The 24,765-nt window shown below is 36.7% G+C and overlaps 1 protein-coding gene across 5 annotated transcripts in view; it reads left to right on the top strand.

Annotated features, from left to right (window-relative positions):
* DDX4 (DEAD-box helicase 4) overlaps positions 1-24,765 on the top strand; it is a 68,915-nt gene that overhangs the window by 7,233 nt on the left and 36,917 nt on the right. For 3 of the 5 annotated variants that reach the window (XM_025270430.2, XM_025270428.2, NM_001319794.1), the window contains 4 exon segments: positions 925-985; positions 16,761-16,838; positions 20,874-20,951; positions 22,797-22,847. In XM_025270430.2, coding sequence (XP_025126215.2) covers positions 925-985; positions 16,761-16,838; positions 20,874-20,951; positions 22,797-22,847 — 268 coding nt within the window. 5 annotated transcript variants of the gene reach the window in all.

Raw genomic sequence — 24,765 nt, 5'->3', positions numbered from 1 at the left:
TACCAGGGTGTTTCATTACTTTTTATCAGTTATATGAAGCTGAATGTTATAACACTTATAAAACTAGCCCCTTTGGGGGCTATATTCATCCAGTAGTATTTTGGATACTAGAAAAGAGAAAGTCTTCAGTGTTTCACTTTAAATCAGGAAAGTTGGATTACTTTTCTTGTTTGTCTTATCGTCTATGGTAATCATAAATTGGAACTTTTTACTGTAGCAGTTATCAAAATCCCAAGCCATTTCAAGGATTTTATTGTATATTTTTAGTAAGTTAGAAAAATAATTGAATGTCTTTTGAGCTTTATAAAGGTAGTTTTTAAAGTCAGTTTTCTTTGTTAAAGAAATTTTGGAGCAAAAGTATTACCTGAAGATGTAATACCTACCTTGGTGCACTCCCTCCAGCTTTAGGTTTATTTAAAGAAACTTATTTGACAAAAAAATTGTGATTTTTCTAATTTAGTCAGTTAATTGAAGTGTTATCTGTAAACTTTAGGTCACTTTTTGTGCTTAAATTATTGAATTTGATTTTGAAGAATTTCAGAGCTCTGTTCAAAAGTTTTGCATTTAGTATCAGAAACTTGTTTGAGAGGAAGCAGCCTGTTACATACCTAGATGAATTGAGGATGGCTTTTTTCCAATAAAACTTTATTTATAAAAACTGGTGGCCCACCAGATCTGGCTTGTGGCTGTAGTTTGCTGACCATTGTTTTAAGTGATATATTAGTATGCTATACATACAATTTTAAAGTGAAGGTGTTTTAGAGTAGTTAACAAAGGAACATGCAGTGACCCAGGAAATCTTACATTTTTTAATTGAATTGTTCTGGACAAAACCCAGTTGTTAAAACTTTCTAGTATTTATGAGATAGATTACTCATTTTTATTATTCAAAGTAGAAAACTAATCTTTTCTTTTTTCTTACAGGATAGGTATTCTTCTGGAGCAAATGGAGACACTTTTAACAGGACTCCGGCTTCATCGTCAGGTATGTGTTAAGGCAAAAATGCAGAACTGTTTTTAGGTTAAGGGCTTCATCCACTGGATGAGAAGCAGACTAGTAGATACCTTGTCAAGGATGTTTTTAAAATTTTCTAGTGAGACATTCCAGAGAAGGCAATGGCAACCCACTCCAGTACTCCTGCCTGGAAAATCCCATGGGCAGAGGAGCCTGGTAGGCTGCCGTCTATGGGGTCGCTAAGAGTCGGACATGACTGAGCGACTTCACTTTCACTTTTCACTTCATGCATTGGAGAAGGAAATGGCAACCCACTCCAATGTTCTTGCCTGGAGAATCCCAGGGATGGGGGAGTCTGGTGGGCTGCCGTCTATGGGGTTGCACAGAGTCTGACATGACTGAAGCGACTTAGCAGCAGCAGCAGTGAGACATTCTGGCTTGAATATTTTGGGTTGGGAGCCTCTTACAATTAAAGGCAGGGAGAGAAGAAAGAGTGTAGCATTACAGAGTGTATCCTTTGATTTAGTGGGTTTGCTGTAAAACCTTTGCCCAGCTTGGAAGTTGCATGTTTGGCTTTCAGGCTGCTATGGGAATCGTCAGGATTCCTGATATAAGGCAGTAGGAGAGTAGACTCAGGTGTTGAAGCAGGTTACAGTGATGGTGACTTGTCAGGTTAGCAACTATTTAAACCAAACTCATATCAAATTAATATGCATAAATCCCTTGCATTTCTATACACTAACAATGAGAAAATAGATACAGAAATTAAGGAAACAATGCCATTCACCATTATGTCAAAAAGAATAAAATACTTAGGAATAAATTTACCTCAGGAAACAAAAGACCTATATTTAGAAAACTGTAAAACACTGATGAAAGAAATCAAAGATGACAGAAATAGATGGAGACATATACCATGTTCATGGATTGGAAGAATCAACATAGTGAAAATGAGTATACTACCCAAAGCTATCTGTAGATTCAATACAATCCCTATCAAGCTCCCAATAACATTTTTCACAGAACTAAAACAATTAATTTCACAATTTGTATGGAAACACAAAAAACCTCAAATAGCCAAAGCAATCTTGAGAAATAAAAATGGAACTGGAGGAATCAACCTGCCTGACTTTAGACTATACTATAAAGCTACAGTCATCAAGACAGTATGGTACTGGCATAAAAACAGAAATACAGATCAATGGAACAAAATAGAAAGCCCAAAGATAAATCCATGCACCTGTGGACACCTTATCTTTTACAAAGGAGACAAAAATATACAATGGAGAAAAGACAATCTCTTCAACAGGTGGTGCTGAGAAAACTGGCCAACCACCTATAAAAGAATGAAACTAGAACACCTTCTAACACCATAAACAAAAATAAACTCAAAATAAATTAAAGATCTAAATGTAAAGCCAGAAACTATAAAACTCCTAGAGGAAAACATAGGCAGAACACTCTCTGACATAAATCACAACATGATCCTCTATGACCCGCCTCCCAGAGTAATGGAAATAAAACCAAAAATAAACAAATGGGACCTAATTAAACTTAAAAGCTTTTGTACAACGAAGGGAACTATAAGCAAGTTGAAAAGACAGCCTTCAGAATGGGAGAAAATAATAGCAAACAGCAACTGATAATCTCAAAAATATACAAGCAGCTCAATACCAGAAAAATAAACGACCCAATCAAAAAATGGGCCAAAGAACTAAACAAACAGACATTTCTCCAAAGAAGACATACAGATGGCTAACAAAGACATGAAAAGATGCTCAGCATCACTTATCAGAGAAATGCAAATCAAAACCACAATGAGGTACCATCTCAGGCTGGTCAGAATGGCTGCTATCAAAAAGTCTACGAACAATAAATGCTGGAGAAGGTGTGGAGAAAAGGGAACCCTCTTACACTGTTGGTGGAATGCAAACTAGTACAGCCACTATGGAGAACAGTGTGGAGATTCCTTAAAAAACTGGAAATAGAACTGCCATATGACCCAGCAGTCCCACTGCTGGGCATACACACTGAGGAAACCAGAATTGAAAGAAACACTTATACCCCAATGTTCATTGCAACACTGTTTATGGTAGCTAGGACATGGAGGCAACCTAGATGTCCCTCCGCAGATGAATGGATAAGAAAGTTGTGATACGTATACACAATGGAATATTACTCAGCTATAAAAATAACATATTTGAGTCAGTTTTAATGAGGTGGATGAAACTGGAGCCTATACAGAGTGAAGTAAGTCAGAGGAAAAACACCAATACAGCATATTAACGCATATATATGGTGGAATTTAGAAAGATGGTAACAGTGACCCTATATGCAAGACAGCAAAAGAGACAGATATAAAGTACAGGCTTTTGGACTCTGTGGGAGAAGGTGAGGGTGGGATGATTTTAGAGAATAGCATTGAAACATGTATATTACCATATGTGAAATAGATGACCATTCCAAGTTCAATGCATGAAACAGGGCACTCAAAGCTGGTGCACTGGGACAACCCAGAGGGATGGGATGGTGAGGTAGGTGGGAGGAGGGTTTGGAACAGGGGGACACTTGTACACCCGTGGCTGATTGATGTCAGTGTATGGCAAAAACCACCACAATATTGTACTTAGCCTCCAATTAAATAAATTAAAAAGTAAAATACTTAATTAAAAGATAATATGAGCCTCTTTGGGATCTGAAAACTAACTTAGGGAGGTCTTCGGCAAATAGGAGAAACAAATCAAGATAAGGGAGCTGTTGTTTTTCCCCTGTCACTTGTCTCCATTTTGTTCGCCTACATTTTTTATAAAGTTGAGAAGATAGCTGGAAGTGGTAGGACCTGGGCTATAAAATTAAACTCATGACAGTAGTCTTCGATTTTGTTAAAGTTCACAGCAGGCTGATATGCTACTTCTAGTATTTTCTCAATTAAGAAATACATGTAGCAACAAAATTTACTGTATTAACCATTTTTAAATGTAATGTTCAGTGATATTAAGTACCTTCATGTTGCTGTGCAGCCATGACCACCGTCTACCTCTGAAACTTTTTCACCTTCCCAAACTGAAATTTCATACCCAGTAAGCAGTAACTCAACAATCACTCCTCTCCTCAGCTCTTGGCAACCATTGTTTACTTTCTATGAATTTAAGTTACTATGAATTTTCTATGAGTCTCTGTGACCTTGAGTAACTACTTCTTTTAAGTCTTACTCTCATGCAAGAGCGGGGCTTTCTTGGTGGCTCAGTGGTACAGAATCCACCTGCCAGTGCAGGAGATGTGTGTTTGATCCCCAGTCAGGAAAATCCTCTGGAGAAGGAAATGGCAACCCACTCCAGTATTCTTGCCAGGGGAATCCCATGGACAGAGGAGCCTGGTGGGATATACAGCCCAAAGAGTCGGACAGACTTTGCGATTAAAACAACAACTAATGTAAGAAAGAGGGCCTGGTGACACCAGGTAGTTTCATTTCTCTCATCAAAAATTTGTGAATGAAGTAAACATTTTTATAGTTAAGGGAGCTACTGGCTCACTGAAGCCTGTCCTAATGTGAAAAAACCTGTGGAGAGGTAGTTTATGAAATGTAAAAGGCAGGGGGTGTTGAGAGAGTTCATCAGGTTAAAGCAGATTTAATTCCCATGTTCACCTTAAGTTCAGAGTAATCCTCTTGATAGAAGGAAGTCAAGTTTAGATGAAATGCTTTTGTTATTGTCAAGATACACTTATCTTTTGTAAACTTTTAAATGCAGCAGTTTAATGTAGAGTATCCTGATTCTCAAAAGTTTATTAAATTGCTGCCTGCTGAAACCCCAGCAAAAGGCTAATAACCATGTGTAGATCCTTGAAGTATTCAAAGAAGAAAATTGGGTGAAAGTATTCTATACTTAACATATCTATATGCATAGATCATTGTGTAATCAAAAGAAACCTTGTTCTGTGAGGTGTCAAAGATAACTTTTATAAAGGAATGAAAGTTTGAATCTATAGTACATTAAGGTGTAACATTGTAGTGAAGTCATCAATAAGCTAGATTGAAATGGCCACCAGCTAAAAATGTGGACTTTTCTTAGCATTAGATCTTGAATGTTCAGACTAATGAAGTAAAATCAATAATGAAAAATATAGCTTGCTTGTTTACCTTCTGAATAACAAGTACTTTGGTATCTCTCTTTTTTTTTTTAGTATATTTCTTTTATTTTTTAATTTAAATTTATTTTAATTAGAGGCTAATTACTTTACAATATTGTATTGGTTTTGCCATACATCAACATGAATCCGCCATGGGTGTACACGTGTTCCCTATCCTGAACCCCCCTCCCACCTCCCTCCCGATACCATCCATCTGGGTCATCCCAGTGCACCAGCCCCAAGCATCCTGTATCCTGCATCGAACCTGGACTGGCAATTCGTTTCTTATATTATACATGTTTCAATGCCATTCTCCCAAATCATCCCCCCTCCCTCTTTTTTAATTGATTTCTTTTTCATGAAAATAGATTTTCTTATTACAGAAATACATACCAGGGCAATGAATGCTATCCTAAGTTACTATCTAAATATTCTTATTGCAAAAAAACAAAAAAAAAAGAAAAAATTTAAATATAGTGGTGAAAAGAAAGAAAATAATCTGAAATCTTGACTTTCAGGTTTAACCACTTTTGTTAAACTCTGTTTTGTTAAAGTCTGTTGACTCTGATATTTTAGATTTCTTTCTTTTTAAAAAAAAAAAATTTACTTATTTGTCTGAGTCTGCTCTGTTGTAGCGTGCGAGCTTCTCTCTAGTTGAGGCGTGTAGGCTCAGTAGCTTTGTTGCCCTGTGGCATGTGGGATCTTAGTTCCCCAACCAAGGATCGAACCTGTCCCCTCCATTGGAAGGCAGATTCTTTTTATTGTTATTATTATTTATTTTAATTGGAATCTAATTACAGTATTGTGGTGGTTTTTGCCACACAAAATACCAGACTACCAGGTTCATCTGTATTGCCAATTATTGTAGTTAATTTCTAATTATACTCTGTTGTGTGGATATACCATATATTTAATACTCTGTAATACAGTATAGAACACAATATATGTAAAACTCTGTTGTGTGACTGTACCGCATATTTGAATTCTTTTTTTAATGCACATTTGAGTTGCTTCCTTTTTTGTTGTTATGAGCAAAGCTACCATGGACATCTCTTATTTTCCCTTGTTTGCTAAATATATGTTTTAGGTTATGAATGGTGTTGAATTGTATTATGTACTTTAATCTGTGGAGATATACTTTTTTAATCTGTTAATGTTGTTAATTAATTACCTTTTTAGATGTTCTGATGATTAACACCCTTGCATACTGGAATAAACTCAATTTGGTCATACTGTTGTACCTGTTCAGTTTACTATTGGGATTGATTTGCTAATATGTATTTTTGAGATTTTATATCTGCCTGCTGCTGCCAAGTCGCTTCAGTCGTGTCCGACTCTGTGTGACCCCGTGGATTGCAGCCTACCAGGCTTCTCTGTCCATGGGATTCTCCAGGCAAGAACACTGGAGTGGGTTGCCATTTCCTTCTCCATTTTATATCTACTCATGAGTAAAAGAGGTTTAATTTTCTTCTGTCGTGTCATATCATAATTACTATGGCCTTGTGGAATGAATTGGGGAATAATTCCTCTTTCTACTTTCTGGTAGAATTGTATAATGTTGGAATGATTTGTTCTTTGAGAGTTTGATAGAACTCACCTGTGAAACTATATTTAAATAGGTTTGATGCAGAGATTTGAGTACTGGTTCACTTTCTGTAGGACAGTTTTTGTTTTTGTTTTCTTGAGTCAGTTTTGGTGAATCAGAACTTTGCTGTTTGTGTTTTTTAGATTTCAGATGTAAGTGATATATTTGTCTTCATTTTTCTGACTTGCTTCACTTAGTATGTTATTCTCTGGGTCTACCTATGTTGCTTCAAATGGCATTATTTGTCTTTTTTTTAATGACTGAGCAGTATTCCATTGTGTGTGTGTGTGTACATATTCTTTGTCCTTTCCTCTGTTGATGGGCACTTAGATTTCTTCCATATCTTGGTTATTGTAAATAGTGCTGCTGTTAACATTGGGGTACATGGGGGTGTATGTATCTTTTCAAATTAGAGTTTTCTCCAGGTATATGCCCAGGAGTGAGATTGCCAGATCATATAGTAACCTAGTTTTTTAAGGAACCTCTGTAACATATGGAGGTTTTCCATAGTGGCTGCACCAGTTTACATTCCCACCAACAGTGTAGGAGGGTTCCTTTTTCTCCACACTCTCTTCAGGATTTATTATTTTATGACAAACCCACAGCCAACATAGTGGTTTATTTTCAGGACCTTTTAGTGATAGCCATTCTGACTGATATGAGGTTATGCCTCATTGTAGTTTTGATTTGCATTTCTCTGATAGTTAGCGGTGTTGAGCATCTTTTCATGTGCCTGTTGGCTATCTGTATGTCTTCTTTGCAGAAATGTTTGTTTAGGTGTTCAGCCCATTTTGTAATTGGGATGTTTGTTTCTTTTGTTATTGAGCTGTTTGTATGAGCTCTTTGTACATTTTTGAAATTAATCCTTTGTTGGTCCTATCTCTCAGTCTGTAGTGTGTCTTTTAATTTTTTTTTTTTTTATGGTTTCCTTTGGTGTGCAAAAGCCTGTAAGTTTTAATTAGGTCCCTTTTACTAGTTTTTGTTTTTATTTCTGTTGCCTTGGGAGAGTAACCTAGGAGAACATTGGGTAAGATTTATTTCAGAGAATGTTTTGCCTTTCTTCTCTTTTAGGAGTTTTTAATGTGATTTTAAAAAGAATTTTCATTAATTTTCCCTTTCTGATATTTCATTGTACGTGTTAAAAAATGCAACAGATTTCTGTATGGTAATCTTGTATCCTGCTACCTTGCTGATTTTATCAGTTCTAGTAGTTTTTGTGTGGAGTTTTTCGGGTTTTCTATATATATTATCATGCCATCTGCATATAATGACGGTATTACCTCTTCCTTTCCAGTTTGGACATCTTTTATTTTTCTTATCTCATTGCTGTGGCTAGGACTTCCAATACTATGTTGAATGGAAATGGTGAGAGTGGGCATACTTGTTTCAGATTTTAGTAGGAAGGCTTTCAACTTTTTGCTTTTGAGTACTATGTTCACTGTGGGTTTGTCACAAATAGCTTTTATTATGCTTGGATATGTTCCCTCCATATCCACTTTGGTAAGAATTTTTATCATGAATGGGTGTTGAATTGTATTGAATGCTTTTTCTGCATCTGTTGAGATGATATGTAGTTTTTGTCTGTATGGTGTATGTGTTGAACCATTCTTTTGACCCTGTGATGAAACCAGCTTAATCATGGTGTATGACTTTTTATGTGTTGGGTTTGATTTGCTAATACTTCCTTGAGAATTTTTGCATCTATATTCACCAGAGGTACTGGCCTGTAATTTTCTTTCTTGGTAATGTCTTTGTCTGGTATCAGGGTGATGGTGATGTCATAGAATCACTTTGGGAGTGTTCCTTCTCAGTCTTACAGAAAAGTTTGAGAAGGATTGGTTCAAGGTTTTCTTTGTATGTTTGGTAGAATTTTCCATTTAAGCCATCTAGTTCTGAACATTTGTAGGGAACTTTCTTTTTCTTTTTTTTAGTAATATTTTGGTCCCTATACTTTAAAAATTTTTTAATTTAGTTTTTAATTGAAGGATAATTGCTTTATAGAATTGTGTTGGTTTCTGCCCAACATTAACATGAATCAGCTATAGGTATACATATATCTCCTCCCATTTGAACCTCCCTCCCACCTTCCTCCCAATCCCATTCCTCTAGGTAGTTACATAGCCCCAGTTTGAGTTCCCTGAGTCATACAGCAAATTCCTATTGACTGTCTATTTTACATAATGGTAATGTAAGTTTCCATGTTACTGTCTCCATACATCCCACCCTCTCCTTCCTCCCCATATCCATGTCCATAAATCTGTTCTCTATGTCTGTGTCTCCATTGCTGCCCCAAATAATTTCATCAGTACCATCTTTCTATATTCCATGTATATGCATTAGTATAAAATATTTGTTTTTCTCTGTCAAACTTACTTCACACTGTATAATAGACTCTAGGTTCATCCACCTCATTAGAATTGGCTCAAATGTGCTCCTTTTTGTTGCAGGGAGTTTTTAAATTACAGTTTCTATTTCACTTCTAGTGATCAGTCTGTTCAGATTACCTGTTTCTTCTTGCTTCAGTTTTGGTAGGCTGTATGTTTCTAAAAACTTGTCCATTTCTTCTGGGTTGTTTAATTTATTGGCATATAATTGTCCATAGTATTCTCTTATGGTTTTTTGTGTTTCTGCAGTATTGGTTGGTATTTATCCCCTTTCATTTCTTGTTTTATTTCTGTCCTCTCTTTCTCTTGTTCTTGGTGACCCTGGCCAGAGGTTGTGCATTTGGTTTGTCATTTCAAAAAACCAGGTCTCAGTTTTATTGATTTTTTTTTCTGTTTCTTAATATCTATTTTAATTTATTTCCTCTTTGATCTTTATTAAATCACTCTTCCTTCTGACTTTAGTTTTTGTTTGTTCTTCTGTTTCTAATTCTTTAGGTACTAGGTTAGGTTACTTGTTTGAGAGTTTTTCTTGTTTTGTGAGGAAGGCCTGTATCACTGTAAACTTCCCTCAAAGGACTGCTTTTCCTGCATCCCATAGATTTTGTACATAGTTACGTTTTCATGTCATTTGTCTCAAGGTATTTTTAAAATTTCCTCTTTGATCTCGTTGATCCATTTTTTTTTTTCTTAAGTAGCATGTTGTTTAGTCTCTGAATAATCACTTTTCTTCTTGTTTCTCGGTGGTTGATTTCTGACTTCATGCCATTGTGGGCAGAAGAGATGCTTAAAATAATTTCTGTCCTCTAAAATTTGTGGAGGCTTATTTTGTATCCTTCAGTTCAGTTCAGTTGCTCAGTTGTGTCCTGACTCTTTGCAACCCCATGAATTGCAGCACGCCAGGCCTCCCTGTCCATCACCAACTCCTGGAGTTCACTCAGACTCACGTCCATCGAGTCAGTGATGCCATCCAGCCATCTCATCCTCTGTCGTCCCCTTCTCCTCCTGCCCCCAATCCCTCCCAGCATCAGAGTCTTTTCCAATGAGTCAACTCTTCGCATGAGGTGGCCTAGTATGGGTCTAACCTAGAGAATGTTTTAATTGAAAAGGATGTGTAATTGAAAAGAATGTGTAGTATGTGTATTTTGGGGATGTAATGTGACTGATTTCAAATCAGGAAAGGAGTATGTCAAGGCTGTATATTGTCACCCTGCTTATTTGATTTACACCCTGCTTATTTAACTTACACCCTGCTTATTTAACTTATATGCAGAGTACATCGTGTGAAATCCCAGGCTGGATGAAGCACAAGCTGGAATCAAGATTGCCAGGAGAAATATCAGTAACCTCAGATATGCAGATGACACGACCTTATGGCAGAAAGCAAAGAACTAAAGAGCCTCTTGATGAAAGTGAAAGAGGGAAAAAAAAAAAGAAAGAAAGTGAAAGAAGAGAGTGAAAAAGTTGGCTTAAAACTCAATATTCAGAAAACGAAGATCATGGCATCCAGTCCCATCACTTTATGGCAAATAGATGGGAAAACAGTGGAAACAGTGAGAGACTTTATTTTGGGGGCTCCAAAATCACTGCAGATGGTGACTGAAGCCATGAATTAAAAGAGATGCTTGCTCCTTGGAAGGAAAGTTATGACCAACCTAGACAGCATATTAAAAAGCAGAGACATTACTTTGCTAGCAAAGGTCCGTCTAGTCAGAGCCATGGTTTTTCCAGTAGTCATGTATGGATGTGAGAGTTGGACCATAAAGAAAGCTTAGCGCCAAGGATTGATGCTTTTGAACTGTGGTGTTGGAGAACTTTTGAGAGTCCCTTGGACTGCAAGGAGATCAAACCGGTCAATCCTAAAGGAAATCAAACCTGAATATTAATTGGAAGGACTGATGCTGAAGCAGAAGCTCCAATACTTTGGCCACCTGATGCGAAGAACTGACTCCTTTGAAAAGACCCTGATGCTGGGAAAGATTGAAGGTGGGAGGAGGGGGGGGTGACAGAGGATAAGATGGTTGGATGGCATCACCGACTTGATGAACATGTGATTGAGTAAGCTCCAGGAGTTGGTGATGGACAGGGAAGCCTGGTGTGCTGCAGTCCATGGGGTCACAAAGAGCAACTGAACTGAATGTCCTGAAAATATCAATTAAGTCTAACTGTTCTAATACGTCATTTAGTATCTCTGTTGCCTTATTGATTTTCTGTCTGGAAGATTTGTCTACTGATGTCAGTGAGGTGTTAAAGTCTCTATTATTGTATTCCGATCCATTTCTCCCTTTAGGTCTGTTAGTATTTGTTTTCTATATTTCAGTTCAGTTCAGTTGCTGCTGAGTTGTGTCTGACTCTTTGTGACCCCATGGACTGCAGCACGCCAGGCTTCCCTGTCCATCACCAACTCCCAGAGCTTACTCAAAGTCATGTCCATCGATCAGTGATCCCATCCAACCATCTCATCCTCTGTCATACCCTTCTCCTCCTGTCTTCAATCTTGCCCAGCATCAGGATCTTTTCAAATGTCAGTTCTTCGCGTCAAGTGGCCAAAGTATTGGAGTTTCAGCTTCAGCATCAATCCTTCCAATGAATATTCAGGAATGATTTCCATTAGGATTGACTCGTTGGATCTCCTTGCAGTCCAAGGGACTCTGAAGAGTCTTCTCCAAAACCCCAGTTCAAAAGCATCAATTCTTGGGCACTCAGCTTTCTTTATAGCCCAACTCTTAAATCCATACATGACTGCTGGAAAAACCATAGCTTTGACTAGATGGACTTTTGTTGGCAAAGTAATGTCTCTGCTTTTTAATATGCTGTCTAGGTTGGTCATGGCTTTTCTTCCAAGGAACAAACATTTTTTAATTTCATGGCTGCAGTCACCATCTGCTATGATTTTGGAGCCCCCCAAAATAAAGTCTGTCAATGTTTCCATTATTTCCCCATCTATTTGCCATGAAGTGATGGGACTGGATGCCATGGTCTTTGTTTTCTGAATATTGAATTTGAAGCCACTTTTTCCACTGTCCTCTTTGATTCTCATCAAGAGGCTCTTTAGTTCTTCTTCGCTTCCTGCCATAAGCGTGGTGTCATCTGCATGTCTTAGGTTATTGATACTTCTCCTGGCAATCTTGATTCCAGCTTGTGCTTCATCCAGCCTGGCATTTCGCATGATGTACTCTGCATATAAGTTAAATAAGCAGGGTGACAATATACAGCCTTTATGTATTCCTTTTCCTATTTGGAACCAGTCTTTTGTTCCATGTCCAGTTCTAATTGTTGCTTCTTGGCCTGAAAATAGATTTCTCAGGAGACAGGTCAGGTGGTCTGGTATTCCCATCTCATTAAGAATTTTCCATAGTTTGTTGAGATCTACACAGTCAAAGGCTTTGGCCTAGTCAATAAAGCAGAAGTAGATATTTTTCTTGAACTCACATGCTTTTTCAATGATCTTGAGTTATTGGCAATTTGAATATTGGCAATTTGATCTTGGGTTCCTCTGCCTTTTCTAAATCCAGCTTGAACATCTGGAAGTTCACAGTTCATGTACTGTTGAAGCCTGGCTTGGAGAATTTTGAGCATTACTTTGCTAGCATGTGAGATGAGAGCAGTTGTGCAGTAGTTTGAACATTCTTTGGTATTGCCTTTCTTGTGGATTAGAATGAAAATTGACCCTTTCCAGTCCTGTGGCCACTGCTGAGTCTTCAAAATTTGCTGGCATGTTGAGTGCAGCACTTTCACAGCATCATCTTTTAGGATTTTAAATAGCTCAATTGGAATTCCATCACCTCTACTAGCTTTGTTCATAGTGATGCTTCCTAAGGCCCACTTGACTTCACGTTCCAGGATGTCTGGCTCTAGGTGAGTGATTACACCATCGTGATTATCTGGGTCGTGAAGATCTTTTTTGTATAGTTCTGTGTATTTGCCACCTCTTCTTAATATCTCTGCTTCTTTTAGGTCCATACCATTTCTGTCCTTTATCGAGCCCATCTTTGCATGAAATGTTCCCTTAGTATCACTCATTTTCTTGAGGAGATGTCTAGTCTTTCCCATTCTATTGTTTTCCTCTGTCTCTTTGCACTGATCACTGAGGAAGGCTTTCTTATCTTTCTGTGCTATACTTTGGAACTCTGCATTCAAATGGGTTTATCTTTCCTTTTCTCCTTTTTCTTTCACTTCTCTTCTCAGCTATTTGTAAGGCCTCCTAAGACAACCATTTTGCCTTTTTGCATTTCTTTTTCTTGGAGATGGTCTTGATCACTGCCTTTTGTACTATGTCAGGAACCTCCATCCATAGTTCTTCAGGCACTCCGTTAGATCTAATCCCTTGAATGTATTTCTCACTTCCACTCTGTAATCATAAGGGATTTGATTTAGGTCATACCTGAAGGATCTAGTGGTTTTCCCTGCTTTCTTCAGTTTCAGTCTGAATTTGGCAGTAACGAGTTTATGATCTGAGCCACAGTCAGCTCCTGGTCTTGTTTTTGCTGACTGTATTAGAGTTCTCCATGTTTGTCTGCAAAGAATATAATATTTTTATATACTTATATGTTTTTATAAGTATTTTAAATATTTAAATATAATTTTAAATATGAAAATTTATATTTATAAATATGTATATATTTATATAAATTTAGATGCTCCTATATTGAGTGCATATGTGTCATTGAATGTAATATCCTCTTCATGTATTGATTCTTTTATCATTATGTAGTGTCTTTCTTTAGCCTTTTTATGGCTTTTGTTTGGATATCTGTTTTGTTTATATGAGTGTTGCATCCCCCACTTTATTGTCATTTTCATTTGCATGAAATACCTTTTTCCATCTCCGCACTTTCCTTCCTTTGTCCTGGAGTGTCTCATTGGTTTCTTAAAAGAACTAGGTTTTGGCTTTATTGAGCCACTATTATATTTCTGTTTCCTATTGCTTTATTTGTTGTTTTTAACAGTTTTTTAAAGGTTTATTTATTTTTATTTATTTACGGCTGTACTGGGTCTTCATTGCTCTGCACAGGCCTTCTCCACTTGGGGTAAGTGGGGGCTACTCTCTAGCTGCAGTGCATGGGCTTCTCATTCCAGTGGTTTCTCTTGTTGTGGACCACAGGCTGTTGATGCATGGGCTTCAGCAGTTGCAACTCATGGGCTCTAGAGCTGGCTCAGTAGTTGTGGCACACAGGCTTAGTTGTCCCACCTCATGTGGGATCTTCCTGAACCAGGGATTGAACCTGTGTCTCCTGCATTAGTGAATTATTTACCACTGAGCCACCAGGGAGGTCTGCTCTTACCTCCTTTTTTTCTCCTTTATTCTTGTGTGATTTATTTTGTTGTTTTTCTAACGTTCTTACTAGTTGAGATGGATGTTTACCTAATTAATTTTCAGTTCTTATTGTATAAAAATTTAATTTCTGATATATATCATTTTATCATACAATTCTAAGTATTTCTAAAGTTCCATTGTAATTTTTCTTCTTTGAACTGTTTTGTATAGAAGTGTTTTAAAAATATATTTCCAAATGTAAGAGAATTTTAAAATTGTATAATTGAGTTACACTATCATATTAATTTTCAGTATATATAGTGATTTGCTATTTTTATAGATTATACACCATACAGAGTTAGTATAAAATATTGACTATATTCCTTGTGCTGTATATTACATCCCTGTAGCTCTTTATAACTAGTAGTTTGTACCTCTTACCTCCCCTTCACCTATTTCATACCTTCCTCACCCTTCTCCTGTGTGGCAAACCACTACTTCGTTTTCTATATCTCTTCATCTTTTCTGTTTTTGTATATCTGTTGACTTGTTTTATTTTTTAGATTCCACATATAAGCAAAAATATACAGTATTTGTCTTCTAGTAACTTTTAATTTGATTGCATTGCAATTACAGAATTTTGTGTATGTGATACTGATTTTTGAAATTGTTGAATTTACATTTTGGCCTTCCATGTGGTCAGTTTTTATGAACATTCTGTTGAAGAATGTCACTTGTTTGATGTTTTTAGTTCTGTGAAATTTTACAGTGTTCTGTGGATGATTGTAATTTATCTGTTCTCCTTTGACTGTTTTTCTTGGCTGTTATAGACAGTGCTTATCAAAACATTTTTATGTGTATCTGTGTTACCGTGTGAGTATATCCACAGGAAAAATTATACTAGTATATTTTCAAAAAGTATTTTCTTTTAAAATTAGGATCAAGATTGATCTAGTTTATAGTTTCAGTGTTGTATATGATTCGTGCTTGTTTCCCTATGTCCTTGACTAGTCTTGGTATTAAAAAAAATATTTATTGGAATATAGTTGCTTTACAATGTTATGTTAGTTTCTATTGTACAGCTAAGTGAACCAGTTACATATATATTTCCACTTGTTTGGATTTCCTTTCCATAGAGCAATGAGTTCCCTGTGCTATATAGTAGAATTTTCATTAGTTACCTATTTTACACATAGCATCAATAGTATATATACATGAAGCCCAGTCTTACAGTTCATCCTTCCCCCAATCCCTGCCTCTTGGTATCCATATATTTGTTTTCTATGTCTGTGTCTCTATTTCTGCTTTGCAAATAGGTTCATCTGTACCATTTTTCTAGATTCTACATTTATGCATTAATATATGATATTTGTTTTTATGACTTTATTCATTCTCTATGACAGTCTCTAGGTACATCCATGTCTCTACAAGTGACCCATTTCATTCCTTTTTATGGCCGAGTAATATTCCATTGTCTGTGTGTACCACATCTTCTTTATTCATTTCCTCTGTTGATGGAACTTTTGCTTGCTTCCCTGTCCTGGCTTTTGTAAATAGTGCTGCAGTGAACATTGGGGTGCATGTGTCCTTATGAATTATGTTTTTCTCTGGGTATATGCCCAGTGTTGGGATTGCTGGGTCATATGGTCCTTATGTTTTTAGTAGTTTTTAGGAACCTCCATATTGTTCTCCATAGTGCCTGTATCAATTTACCTTCCCACCAACAGTGTAAGAGGATCTCTTTTCTCCACACACTCTCCAGTATTTGTTGTTTGTAGACTTTTTGATGTTGGCCATCCTGACTTGTGTGAGATGATAACCTCATTGTAGTTTTGATTAGCATTTTTCAAATAATTAGTGATGTTGAGCATCTTTTCATGTGTGTGTTGGCCATCTGTATGTCGTCTTTGGAGAAACATCTGGTCTTCTGGTGGTGGTTTAGTCACTAAGTCATGTCCAAGTCATGTCCAACTCTTGCAACCCCATGGGCTGTAACCTGCTAGTCTCTTCTGCCCATGGTATTCTCCAGGCAAGAATACTGAAATAGGTTGCCATTTCTTTCTTCAGAGGATCTTCCCAGCCCAGAGATCTAACCTGGGTCTCCTGCATTGCAGGCAGACTCTTTACCAACATAGCTATGAGGAAAGCCCATTTAGGTCCTCTGCTAGATTTGTATTAGCAAACTGTTCAAGTCAGTCATGGTTGGGAAAAGTTACATTCTTCTTTTGAATTTCAGTGTCTTTAATTATGACTGAGAGTTAGTCAGCATTTTTTTTCTTTTGGAGGACTACCTATTCTTATAGCCCATTTTTCTACTAGTCTACTCATCTTTCTTATTGCTATGTAAAATTCCTCCTATGCCATGTGCACGGCACATTTAGATTGTTTAAAGCTTACTTACCACCAGGATACTTTTTTGTTGTTTTGACTTGCTTCAAATGTTACTTACTTTAGAAATGGGTGATGGATCATCTCGAAGAGATCATTTCATGAGAAGTGGATTTGCCTCTGGGAGGAGTTTGGGAAACAGAGGTAAGTATCTTTCTTTAATCATCTATTATAATAGCTGAATAGTGGAATGAATAGAGGCTTTTATGGTTGTTTCAGTTCAGTTCAGTCACTCAGTCGTGTCCTGACTCTTTGCGACCCCGTGAATTGCAGCACGCCAGGCCTTCCCGTCCATCACCAACTCCCGTAGTCCACCCAAACTCATGTCCATCGAGTCGGTGATGCCATCCAGCCATTTCATCCTCTGTCATCCCCTTCTCCTCCTGCCCCCAATCCCTCCCAGCATCAGGGTCTTTTCCAATGAGTCAGCTCTTCGCATGAGGTGGCCAAAGTACTGGAGTTTCAGCTTCAGCATCATTCCTTCCAAAGAACACCCAGGGCTGATCTCCTTTAGGATGGACTGGTTGGATCTGCTTGCAGTCCCAGGGACTCTCAAGAGTCTTCTCCAACACCACAGTTCAAAAGCATTAATTCTTTGGCTCTCAGCTTTCTTCACAGTCCAACTCTCACATCCATACATGACCACTGGAAAAACCATAGCCTTGACTAGACGGACCTTTGTTGGCAAAGTAATGTCTCTGCTTTTGAATATGCTGTCTAGGTTGGTCATAACTTTCCTTCCAAGGAGTAAGCGTCTTTTAATTTCACAGCTGCAGTCACCATCTGCAGTGATTTTGGAACCCCAGAAATAAAGTCTACCACTGTTTCCCCATCTATTTCCCATGAAGTGAAGGGACCAGATGCCATGATCTTAGTTTTCTGAATGTTGAGCTTTATGCCAACTTTTCACTCTCCTCTTTCACTTTCATCAAGAGGCTTTTTACTTCCTCTTCACTTTCTGCCATAAGGGTGGTGTCATCTGCATACCTGAGGTTATTGATATTTCTCCCGGCAATCTTGATTCCAGCTTGTGTTTCTTCCAGTCCAGCGTTTCTCATGATGTACTCTGCATATAAGTTAAACAACCAGGGTGACAATATACAGCCTTGATGTACTCCTTTTCCAATTTGGAACCAGTCTGTTCTTCCATGTCCAGTTCTAACTGTTGCTTCCTGACCTGCATATAGGTTTCTCAAGAGGCAGTTTAGTGCAAGGTAAATCTGATATAACTTAGTGTACAGTAGATTTTGTTGGGATGGTGAATTTTTTTTTAATACCAGTATTCTTTTCACTGTTTTGCTTTTTAAAATAGTAGAAAATAGTTAAATTGATTAGATGGGTAGATTGATTAAAGAGAGTTGCTTCCTAGAGCTGCTGCTTAATGTGTTGATGGTTTTTGTTCCCATTTGGCATGGGAGGAATGAGAGAAACTCCAGAGACTAGAATGTGAAGGACCTCTTTCTTAAGTTTTATGTTTCTCAAGAAAATGCAGTATGTGAAACAGTTCTGTTAGCTTGCTAGTATTAATTCAAAGTTTTTATTGTCACTTTTAGAACAACCAGCACTAGATTTGACAGAAAACGACCCAGCAAAATACTTTCCTCCATTCCATTTTTAGATTTGTTGTTAAAATGCTGAAAATATTCTCACTGTATTTTAGTATAGTGCAACAAAATATTATTAGAACCTCAAATGGTCATATGAATTTTTAAATAAATTTCTTTTATGGGATGCCATAAGCTAAGGTTAATAGTTTTAAATATACATGATACTTATTCTTGAATTTATTAAATGTTAATTTTTGAAAAACTTTGGTATTTCTATATATTTTTATTCATTGGCAACTGAAAGTTGGTATATGGTATTTCATTTGCTACTTGGAAAACTTAATTTTTTAAGATAGAGTTAACATAAGTGTGAATTTTATGCTTCGACATACTCTACTAATGAAATTTGTTGAAGATGCATATATATTTTTTTATTTTTAAGCCTGCATATTAAGTAAGAGGCATTAATGTTTTGGACCGTGTAGTTGTACTTAGAGAGTCAAGTGTGTATTTTGTTTGCTACTACTAAGAAGTAACAAATACCTTAATATGACACTCAGGGAACTACTTAATATTTGGATATATTTTAAAATCCTAATTTAGAATGATATTTTTTGATACAGACTTCTAAACATTGTTGAATAGAGCCTTTTTTAAATGAGAAAACCATCACTGAGATTTTACTATGAATTGTTATGTTGTAGATTTAAATACATTAAATTTCTGATCAAAACTCTCTGTGAATATTGTTACTTTAAAAAGTTATTTTTGAAAAATCTGAAAAATAATGAATATATGTATATGTAAACTGAATCACTTTGTATATGTGAAACTAACACACAATTGTAAATTAACTGTACTCCGATAATATTTAAGAAAAGAAAAAAGTTATCTTTAATACTGCATATAATCCTGGAAATTTATAGAAGAACCACACTTTTCCCAAATGATTCAGTTTAACATTCTAGTTCGTTTCAATCTCTATGGTATTTTTTTTCACAACTTGGATATATCTAGTAACGTGGTTCTAAAATTGACTTTTAATTTCCTAACATATATATTGACTAGCTTTTTATCTTCTGTGAAGTATGGCCTAAAAAGCCTTAGCTTTCTGAATCACATGCTTTTTTAGAATCGGATAAAAATAGTGATAGTTGCATATACACAGTTTTACATGTGGCATTAGGAGTTTCACAGATCTCTTAGCTTCTCTGTATTAGGATATTACAGATGTAGGGAAGACAATTTGTGAAAATCACAAGATAATGATAATTATCCCAGTGATAATTTAAAGTGGCTATTTATGATGTTTTGGGTGCTTAAGTTTATGTTTTAAATAACTGTGCTGCTTAACATAGAAACTCTGCCCTCAAAATTCTTAATTTAGTGGTAGAGAAGCACATGGAAAGAAAGATTGCTTAAAAAGAGATACACATAGTATGCTGTGGGAATGTGATTGATGAATTGATTACAGTTGGAGGACTGAAGGAGGACTTCACAGAAGAGGTGGGTTTTGAATCAGGCTTTTGAAGAGTGAAAAGAATTTTGCTAGGAAAAATGGGAAAGCAAGGAATGTCATGCTGAAGGAATAGCATGTAGGAAATAGAACATATTAGAAGTTCACAGTGTGGAGTATGGAAAGTTGTTTTATGAGTTAAAATGTTGGGTGTTCAGAGTTGTATCAGTCAGTTCCGTTCAGTTTAGTCGCTCAGTCGTGTCCGACTCTTTGCGACCCCATGAATCGCAGCACACCAGGCCTCCCTGTCCATCACCAACTCCCGGAGTTCACTCAGACTCAAGTCCATCGAGTTAGTGATGCCATCCAGCCATCTCATCCTCTGTCGTCCCCTTCTCCTCTTGCCCCCAATATCTCAGAGTTGTATAGTGGGATATAAAACTAAGAAGGTTATATAGGGAAATACTATGGAGGAGTGGGAGATAAAAGGAAATGGTATTCTTAGCATTTTTTTGTTATTATATAGCTCCTTCTTAATTCTAATTTTAAAAAGTAGATTGAGAGTGATTTAAGTACTAGAAAAATGAATCGGGACTTCCCTGGTGGTCCAGTGACTTAAGACTCTATGCTGCCAGTACCAGGGGCCCTGGTTTGATCCTTGGTCAGGGAACTAGATCCCATATGCTGCAACTAAGAGTTCTCATGATGCAACTAAGACCTGGTGCAGCCAAATAAATAATAAATATATTTTTAAAAAATGAATAAATAATGAATAATTAAAGGACAAGAGTATAGAATTTTCATTAGCAGTGACTTTCACATAGAGGTATAATGTAAATAGCTGGATCTATCAAGGTGAGGTTTCAATATATAGAAAATCAGAGTTGAATAGAGTTCAATTGTAGAGTTGAATTTCCTGGTTAAAGTTCTCTAGGAAAATAGCAACTAGTTGAGAGCTGTATTTCAGCAGTAGTATATTTACATTTTTAGTTTGGTATAATGTAAGAATTTTTTAAAAAGAAGTTGCAGGTGTATTTTAATTTTATAAGTTCCTGTAATACTCTCTCCTCATCCTTGTAAGTTCCCTTACCACACAGATTCATTTAATTCCTAGTTATTGATGACACACTTGATTTTATACTTTAAAAAGTTTTAATTTTATCTGAACTTTTTCAGATCCTGGTGAGTCTAATAAAAGAGAGAATACGTCCACAGTGGGTGGTTTTGGAGTTGGAAAGAGTTTTGGAAACAGAGGTAATCTGCTTATGATGTCTTTCAATTGAAACTTAAGTGACACCTTATAGTCTTTGAGTTCTGTTTCCTTTTAACATACATAGGAAGTGTGTGCCTTTCCCAAGAATTTATGGAGATCACAAGGGAGTGCTTTCACTATCCTAATCATAGTTTAGAGCAACACTTTATGCTGCTTTGGATGTGTTTGCTATTCTGTTTAGTTCTCTTGTTTTCCTTTTTAATAGCCATGCTACTTGCTGCAGCATCTCGTCAAATTGATTTACCCCACAGGTGAACCCCACGTCTTTTCTCCTGTACTCATGATTTCCTTTCCCTGCTCCTGCAACAAGAGATCTATCTTACACTTCCAGGGGTGAACCTGAGTTTCCATCTGTACTTGAACAAAGAACCAGTGGTGATGGTTTAGTCGCTAAGTTGTGTCTGACTCTTGCGACCCCGTGGACTGTAGCCTGCCAGGCTCCTCTGTCCATGGGATTCTCCAGGCAAGAATACTGGAATGGGTTGCCATTTCCTTCTCCAAAAGAACCAGTAGAAGTTTTGAATTTGCATTTTGTTTCTAAAAAAATTTAAAAACTATAAAGTAGAACTTACATAGAGTTTAAGATCAAAACCAATAGTACGTAAATGGAAGACTTCTCAAGCATTTTGGAGACTCAGCTCTTGACTTTTCTGGGAAAGGTGTATGGAGGGAAAGGGGCAATTGTAGAGGGCAGTAGAATGTAATCCTTTTCTGAACCAGCCTCAAAGATTGCAAATATTTAAATGAATAAAATAACCAAAAAATCTGTTTTGTTATATATAATCTTTTTGTAGGGACTGTCTTTATTTTGAAATTATATATCTGCTTAAGGAAAAAGTGTTATCCACTCATATATAGAGGCCATATGGCCTCTATATATGGATACTTATTTTTTATATGCTAATTATATATTAAATGTCTCTGAAGTTTAATGCTGGGACATGAGATTTTGTTGAGCCTGAGATGTTAAATGACTTGATATGTAGACACCTTGCATATAAATTTAATGTCTGTCAAAGAGTAATTGATTGGTCTCTGTACTACTGAAGCTATAATTTAATATATTTTATTATTTAAATTAGATCATGATTGATAGACATTGCATATTGACATTTAAGTTACATTATCTGAGTAACTTGTAGTTACCTAGGTACCCTGAGTATCACTTCAGTAAAGATCATTTTATTAAGACTCATATTTTTAAAAATGTATGAAATATTACTGATGGATGCTTTTAAAGTGAACTTTAGAACTACATCTGTATGTTCCAGAGATGCATAGATCTAGACACAAGGTTTTATTAAATGAGAAATTTGAAAGCAGACTTTGGTGAAAGATTGTTTTTAAAATTTTATTAACAGAAGTTGGCAGAATCTCCTTGATACTGAGAAGGGAAAAATGATATGATATTCGATTGTAATTTAGTTGTCCTCCAGCAGATGAGAGTATAATTCATAAAATTCATAAAAATTTGATATTTTGAATAGAAAGTACATAGTGGTTATAGTGAGACAGGCACACGCATACCCATGTTTCACTCACGTACATATGGAGGAATATGTAACATTTTAGGTTATATAAGATTGGTATTTTAATCTTAAACTGACACAAGGCAGAAGTTGGCATACAATGCATATGCATTCTCATCACTATTTATATATATAGTTGTGTGTGATGTATACAATTTTAAAGGGACATCATAACTATCAGTCCCTGTAAGGTGTGTGTTTCTCTGTTTGTCTTCTGCAGAAGAAATTGGTTTTTGGTCATTTGATTTAGGTAATTGTTTTCAGAAATTTGCAAGTTTAATTTTATGTTTTGTGTAGGTTTTTCAAATAACAAGTTTGAAGAAGGTGATAGCTCTGGTTTCTGGAGAGGTAAGTTCACTGTTTTTTGTAGTGACCTAAGAATTTAGTGTCTAGAATACATATTAAGGAAAAAATATAATTAAGTATCTTAATCTGTTCCAGCTCTGATTTGTTTAAACACAGTTTTATAAAGCAACTATCAGTCAGTTCAGTCGCTCAGACGTGTCCGACTCTTGGTGACCCCATGCACTGCAGCATGCTGGGCTTCCCTGTCCATCACCAACTCCCAGAGCTTGCTAAAACTCATTTCCACCCAGTCAGTGATGCTATCCAACCATCTCATCCTCTGTCGTCCCCTTCTCCTCCTGCCTTCAATCTTTCTCAGCATCAGGGTCTTTTCTAATGAGTCAGTTCTTTGCATCAGGGCCAAAGTATTGGGGCTTCAGCATCAGTCCTTCCAATGAACATTCAGAACTGACTTCCTTTAGGATTGACTAGTTTGGTCTCCTTGCAGTCCAAGGGACTCTCAAGGGTCTTATCCAACACCACAGTTCAAAAGCATCAATTCTTTGGCACACTCAGCTTTCTTTATGGTCCAACTCATATTCATACATGACTAATGGAGAAACCATAGCTTTGACTAGATGGACCTTTGTTGGCAAGGTAATGTCTCTGCTTTTTAATATGCTGTCTAGGTTGGTCATAGCTTTTCTTCCAAGGAGCAAGTGTCTTTTAATTTCATGGCTGAAGTCACCATCTGCAGTGATTTTAGAGCCCAAGAAAATAAAGTTTGTCACTGTTTCCATTGTTTCCCCATCTATTTGCCATGAAGTGATGGGACCAGATACCATGATCTTCATTTTTTGAAAGTTGAGTTTTAGTCCAGCTTTTTCACTCTCTTTCACTTTCAATAATAGGCTCTTTAGGTCCTCTCGGCTTTCTGCCATAAGGGTGGCTTCATCTGCATATGCGAGGTTATTGATTTTTCTCCCAGCTGTCTTGATTCCAGCTTGTGCTTCATCCATGAATTCTTCCGGCCAGAATACTGGAGTGGGTAGCCATTCCCTTCTCCATAGGATCTTTCCAACCCAGGTCTCCCTCATTGCAGGCGGATTCTTTACCAGCTGAGCCACCACGGAAGCCCCAAAGCAGTATCAGTTCAATTCAGTTGCTCAATTGTGTCCAACTCTTTGTGACCAAAGCAGTGTAGGCAGAGCCTTAACCAAGAATTCAGCCTTCCTAATCTGGGCTGTTGTCATCTATCTTAACTAATCTATGAAGTACAACTTTTGAATGCTGTGTTACCTTAAGAAAAAGAGGATAGCAGAACAAGTCAGGAAGCAAAGTTTCACTTTATATATAAATACAATTTGGGGCATGTAGGTACTTATTCAGAATCAAATAAGTATTTACAGTGGAAAAGGATTCCTGAGACTGGATCACTGCTGAAATCAAAGACATTTATGTGGTTCGAAGGTACTGACATTCTGGTTTGGAGGAACACAGAAAATGGTGAGAATAGAGTATTGTTAGCAGAAGATAGACTACAATAATTAATAATACTTTCCCAAGAGAACCTGATTGAGGAGATTTGAGTGAGGCCCTGGATCCTGTATTTAAAAGCCTCCCTGCTGACTCTGATGCCTCTTTCATTTGGTAACCACTGATCTATGGAGTCTTTATAACTTCTCTGCACACAGATGTATAGTGTATTTTGTGGTTATTTTTCCTGTATCTTGTGTCCCTTAGCTGGTCCAGTATAGTAATAAGGAGCTCAGATTTTGGAATCAGACACCCGGGATTTGAGACCCAGATCCTTCTCTTCCTGTCAGTTGTATTATCTTAAAAAAGCATGTTTAACTTTGTATTTCTTTTTTTCTGTTTATAAATTGAGGATAATACCCACCTCATAAGGTTTTTTTGAGGGTTTAAAAAGTTAAAATAGAATTCATTTAGAAGAGTGTCAGACGGATACTAAGTTTTATGT

Source organism: Bubalus bubalis, chromosome 19 (genome assembly GCF_019923935.1).
Source record: "Bubalus bubalis isolate 160015118507 breed Murrah chromosome 19, NDDB_SH_1, whole genome shotgun sequence".
NCBI classification, from domain to species: domain Eukaryota; kingdom Metazoa; phylum Chordata; class Mammalia; order Artiodactyla; family Bovidae; genus Bubalus; species Bubalus bubalis.
This window is presented reverse-complemented; position numbering and strand designations above follow the sequence as displayed.